Genomic DNA, 6,000 nt, shown 5'->3' with positions numbered 1-6,000 from the left:
GAGTGATCTATTAAAGGGTTCTAACAAGGGAGCCTTCAGATTTAATTCAAAGCTGTCTGTAGCAAGCTCATCAGCAGACGTTCATACTTCTGTATGAAGTAGTCCCTTTTCTGGGAGGTTCTCTGAGCCACAATGTGTCTGACACACTGTTCTATCTCCAGTACCCAGAACATCTGCTTGCTTAAAGACACTGGAATCACTGAAGAGACCTGGCATGTGGTGGATGGGCAGGTGGTCCGGAGGGTCAGAGTGTGGGAGGATGGGATGCTGGGGGCATCCAGGAACCAAAGTCTTAGAACCAGAGTGGAAAGCAAGCCACGCCCACTCTGTAGCATAGCTCAGGGTGGACCTAGATGATGCTTAAAACCTATGAGAAGTCTACCCAGATCTTCCAAGCAACAGTTAATCCTGATAAACTGAAAAGTGAGGCATTTGTTGGAGCTGAAGGTGTGTCAGGGAGCTCTGAGCTTTAAGAGTGAGAGTGAGAGAAAAAGTCCTCAGACTAATGAGCACCCAAGCTCCTCTTCTGCCAAGCAGAAGCTGCCAGGAGGAGGGGTTGCTCTGTGCATGTGTTCTCACTCCGCTCTCTTTGGAAAGGACAGGACTGAGGACAAGGCCACAAGCTGTTCAATTGGGATCAAAATCTATCTCTGATGCTATGGCATCAGGGCCTGTGCCTGGCTTCCTTTCCTCCCCCTGCAGTTCCCCACCCTGTCCGCTCTGGCCACTTGAGAGAAGAGGCAGCCATCTTGTATGTATGTGTATTCCATCCCTGTCATAGCCCCACCTCCACTACAGCCTGCTTCCCACTGCTGCAGCCTGACTGGGCTGACTGGCCCTAATGAGATTACAGATGCCTAGTGACACAGACAGGTTAGTTCCTGCTGGCTTACAGGTCAGGGCAGGCCACAAGCAAGAGCAGGAAGTACAACCATGGTCGTTTGGTTGCTGCTCAGTGCCTAGAATTCCCCATTGTCCTCACTCGTAGCCCCTCTGGCTAGATGCTATTATCATCTCTGCTTTATAGGAGTCTGAAGCAGAGAGAGATAAGATGGTTTGTCCAGGATCACACAGCTAGCAAGTAGCAGACCTGGGTCTCAAATGCAGATTTCCTGGGCTTCTCCATCTTTAAAAATAAGCAGACCTTGGGGTCTTAAATCTAGACCAAGGCCTGTGGCTGGAGAGTCATAGACCCTGATACAGCGGGACCTATTATTCTTTTGCTAGACAGGACTGTTGTAGAACTACCTTCTAAAAAGTGATGTTCATTCCCTTTATCAATTTTAGCCAGAGAAACCTCTCTTTGCAGCGGGCAGCAGTTGATGTATGACGGCTCAATGCACTGAGAATGAGAGACTGTTAAACACTTCACCCTCTCAAGGCTCAGGGAACATCCTAGGAGAGGAAGCAGAAAGACTGAGAGCTCAAGGATGGGCAGAGTGCTGTGACATGTCCTCTTCTGCATATGCACTCACGAGTCCACAGAAGCTCTGGTTGTCCCCATAAGACCTGCACAAGATCAAGCTGGGCAAAGATTCCAGCATGGGTGAGGGAGGGGCTTATGAGCTTCACCCTTGGCTCAGGAGCTATTGGCAACTGAAGGCTGCTGAGGGAAGGGGAATCATCTTTTTATGTGTGTGTGTGTGTGTGTGTGTGTGTGTGTGTGTGTGTGTTGTGTGTGCACGTGTGTGCTGGTAGGTTGTCCACACTCATGCAGACAGCACTAATTGCAGTCTGGATTATTTAAAGAAGAAGGGAACAAGAAGGTAGGAAGGGCATGTGTTGGGGAGGGTCCTGGAGGAGTTGTTCTTGTGGGTGGATGTTGTTAAGTCTCAGACCAGGACAAATGGCTGAGATGCTTATTGACATATCAAAGGTGACACTGGCCCCCAGGTCCTCCCAGCATCCCTCACTCCCTACCTGTTACAGGATCTTCCTGGCTGGCACACTTTTCCCAACGCCCAACCCTGAACTCTCCAGCCCAGCAGCTGGGTTTCCCACACCCCAGCTCCTCTGGTCCCTAGATCTCAGCCATTTTGGCTACACCAGTTTTTGGCCCAGACCCCTCTTGATCCCGGCTCCTCTCTTGCCCTTCCTCCCCCTTTCTCCTCACATGGCCCAGCTCAGTCTGGCCACATCCATCTAGACTCTTCCAGATACTTCTGGCTGTTTTCTCCCTCTTACCTACAATGAACCTTCTCCCCTCCATACCTAGGAGCAATCATGTCCTCCTTCTTGTTTCTTCTTCTTCTTCTTTTTTTTTTCATTCAGATGTGATCAAGATACATTGTTTATATGTATATAAAAAAGAATAAATAAAAGTACTTTAAAAATGAATAAGTAACAGTTCCTGAGGGATGTGGGGTGGGTCGTCTTGGGCTTACCCTCTTAGAAAAAAGGTTTTCAGGGTTTCAGATCTCATTGAGGTCATCAGATCACAATGATGTGGAGACCGGAACCCAGACCCAAGGTGGTGGTGCTGAGTCCCCATGACTGACAGTAGCTCACAGGGCAAGCCAGGCCACCTCGTTTATTCTGAACCTGCACTGGCAAAGTGCCACACTCACAGCGCTCACTCCTAGGGGACTGTCATTAGCATGAATGATGCTGACAGAACTACATGCTTCTAAGGCAGCCATCAGATGCCCACTAGCACTCACTGAGGTGGGCAGTGACTAGTACCTCGCTGCCTTGCTTCTACATCTTTCAGGAATGAGGTGGAGTGAAGCACCTCTGCTTCCTCATGGTGTCTGGTCCCTCCCCTCTTCAAGAGAAGCATTTGGCTTTGAGGACTGGATGCCCCAACCACGTGGCCTGCTCTAATTTCCCAGGCCCTAATCTGCTCCTAGCTCCTAATGATGCAGCTGGTAATAGGATTGTGGTTTACCTCTGGGCGGCTGCACAGACCATGGCTGCAAGGCTGGTGATAGATGCTTAGGATTCTGTTCACCTGGAAGTAGAGAGGCTTGTGCCTCCAGCCCAGACCTGGGCCTCATCCTACAGTGCATGGAATGGTGCCAACAGGCTGGGCTCAGCATGGTGCTGGGCGCTGTCCTGGCTCGAGGGCGGGCAGTGTGTAAACGCAACGGGCTCCTCATCCTGTCTGTGCTGTCTGTCATCGTGGGCTGCCTCCTTGGCTTCTTCCTCAGGACCCAGCGCCTCTCACCACAGGTCAGGCCCCTAGGGTGTGTGGGTCTGTGGGACTGGGGCTCCTAGAGTTGTTACAGTAGGAGAGCCAGGTTGCTTCTCTGGGTCTCAACGTTCCCATCTGTATCATGGGTATTAAAAATACCCACTCATGTGAGATGTCAGTATATGGCAAAGTAGCAACAAAGCCAGAAAGCCAGCACAGTAAGGTGGTTGGGGACAAAGACATGTCACTGAAAAAGTATTAGGTTGAGAGCAATGGAAGGGAGATCAGGGGATTTCAGAGAACCCTGTGACCAGGGTCCAGGATGTTTCCTATGCAACAGGACCAGCAGGATGAGGTTCAATGGTGTATCAAAGTTGGGAGTGATGGATCACGCCCTTTATGTGGAGGACTATTGTGATACACAGGGAAGATAAGGGGTTGGAGTGCAGAGAGCAAAAGCTGAAAGATTCCCATCACCAGACAGGGGCTTGGGACAACTGTGCAAAGCCACGGAGAGGAAGAGAGACTGGGCCGATGAACACTTTGGAGTGATCCCCAGATGCTGAGTGGAAGATGGGGTGCTGCAGGGTAGCAGGTGACACTGGGCTGAAGAGGAGGTGTGAGAACAAGTGCTCACAGAGAGGAAACGTCAGGAGGTGCTGCTGGGGGGAATGGGAGACAGAGTGGTTAGGCTGCCTTGTAAATGCATTGTCTGGGAAAGATCTGTGGAATGGGGAAGACCCTGGTGACATTACATAAGGCGTTATGGATGCCTGTTCCAACAAGGAAGACACAGTTCAGGACCAGGGAGACAGTGTCAAGGCCTCCAGATGGGGAGACATCAGCCATGCAACAGAGACAGCTGGGGTTTACAGCCCAGGCACAGAGGGACAGGTCAGTGGGCAGGAAATGACTACAAGAGGGGATATCAAGAGTAAGGCCCTTGCTTGGTGCAGGCAAGGGATCAAATATTGAGAAGAGGGGGGGAAAATTGGATCAGATCTTGAAGGGCTTGCGGGTAAGGGGATTCTCATCAGACCCACTTAGCAGACTTTTGGTTGCAGCCGCATCATGGAGGCTTACTGAAAAGAGGGCCCTGGGGAGTCTGTTTTCAGGAGGTCTGTCTGTCCAGACCCCATAGATTCTTCATCCTTTAACTCAGGGATACAGATACATTGCATTGTCTCTGAAGCTGGAGTTAGGCTTCACACCCTGATGCAATCTTCCGCTAAAGGGATAAGGTCCCCTCCCCTGGTAACCAAACAACCCCGCTTACCCCCTGAAGTTACTCAGGAAGAAGCAGGGACTTCTGAAGCCCAGCCCTAGCCTTCAACCCCACAATGGCTGAGCTAAGTCCTCTCTCTACTTTGGCTTCACTTTCCTTACCTGTGGAGTAAAGGGAGCATGTGTATCTTCTAGTATTGTTGAAGGGAGTAAATATTTGCAATGTCTGGTATACAGTAAGCACTTACTGAATGCCACTTCACCCCCTCTCTTGTCTCCCTGCCATAGTCTGTCTGTGATGGTTGATCTTGACCACTCTGATTTAGAACCAGGATGGAAACACTCCCCTGGGGAGGTATAAGAGGCTGTCTCCAGAAAGGTTTAACTTTCTGTTCCAGAGAGGAAAGGCCCACTTCAGTGTGAACAGTGCCATCCTATAGGTGGGGGCTCAAAGTAAATAAAAGAAGAAAGCAAGCTGGCACCAGCAACATCTCTCTCTCTCTGATTCCTGGCTGTGTGACCAGCTGCCTGGTGTTCTTGCTTTGGTGCCTTCCCAGTGAGCAGCTGGATCTTCTATCTGTGAGCCGAAATAAACCCTCCTTCCTTTAAGTAGTTCTGCTAGCTAGTTTGTCACTGCAACAAGAGAAGCAACAAATGCACTTAACCTACACCTAAAGTACCTGTTCTAAGGCAAGGGTCCATCTGAAATACGATTCCTGCCTCATGCTTCCTCCTGTGCACTCCTCCACCGTGGTGCTGTAACTGTGGTTGCCCTGTTCCAAGTCTTTAAATGGGTGCCTGTTTCTCCCACAAAACTGAGTCTGCCAAGCTGATCAAGGTGTGTGTGCGCGTGCGTGCGCATGTATGTCTCACACACACCAGCACCCATGTAGAAGTCACAGGACAATTGCAGAAGTAGGTTCTGTCCTTTCACAATGTGGGGTCCAAGGACTGGACTCGGGTTGTCAGGATCTTACTGGCTGCATGGATTTTCTTGACCCCAGGACATGATCTTCAAGGAGCGTGAGGCACAAAGACCATGAATGAGGCACAAAGACCATGAATGAGGCACAAATGAAACCAGCTGGGGCCCTGGTTCTTGGGGTCTGGAGCCGCAACTCTCTGTTCTGGGAGATTATTTTGTTTTTTCATGAACTGGACTTCCTATTGAGTAAAGCCAGATCGCCTGGGACCTCCTGTGTCAGAGCCACCCTCCATCTTCTTGGATGTGTGGATGTGCTCAGGTCTGGACTAACCTGCCAGATACACTCAGTGAAAGAGGTGTGGCTGGAGTTGGAATACTCATTTGGCAGGAAGTGGCTTTCTGAGCATTGTCCTCTGAAATCCAGGATTTTTTTTTTTATTTGATCTCTTTGACTGTGACTCAGACAGCAAATCCTTCCAATTGTTTGAGCTTATGCAACAGGCAGAAATTTGGAAAATGGTAGAATGTTCTATTTGTGAAGAGAAACTCACAAAATTAATGTGATTTTTACCTTTGGATGTAAATAATTCATTAAAAATAGAGACATTTTAAGGCTTCTACTTACGCTCTGAGGATTTATAATTAAATTCATTTTCTTTCTTTTCTATGAATTTAATGAAACTTAAAAAAAATTTTACATCTATTTTGTGTGTCTGTG

The 6,000-nt window shown here is 49.2% G+C and overlaps 1 protein-coding gene across 4 annotated transcripts in view; it reads left to right on the top strand.

The window, feature by feature from the left end:
• Nucleotides 1-2,856: 2,856 nt before the first annotated feature.
• Slc1a7 (solute carrier family 1 member 7) overlaps nucleotides 2,857-6,000 on the top strand; it is a 45,340-nt gene continuing 42,196 nt past the window's right edge. For 3 of the 4 annotated variants that reach the window (XM_076934512.1, XM_034503909.2, XM_034503906.2), the window contains exon 1: nucleotides 2,858-3,171. In XM_076934512.1, the coding sequence (XP_076790627.1) occupies nucleotides 3,007-3,171 (165 nt within the window). In that variant the 5' untranslated portion in view covers nucleotides 2,858-3,006. Of the gene's footprint in view, nucleotides 3,172-6,000 lie in introns of all 4 variants that reach the window. The other variant, XM_034503908.2, reaches the window with a different exon arrangement.

The sequence above is a fragment of the Arvicanthis niloticus genome, chromosome 5 (assembly GCF_011762505.2).
Source record: "Arvicanthis niloticus isolate mArvNil1 chromosome 5, mArvNil1.pat.X, whole genome shotgun sequence".
NCBI lineage: Eukaryota > Metazoa > Chordata > Mammalia > Rodentia > Muridae > Arvicanthis > Arvicanthis niloticus.
The sequence above is the reverse complement of the archived record's forward strand: the minus strand, read 5'-3'. Positions and strand labels throughout refer to the sequence as shown.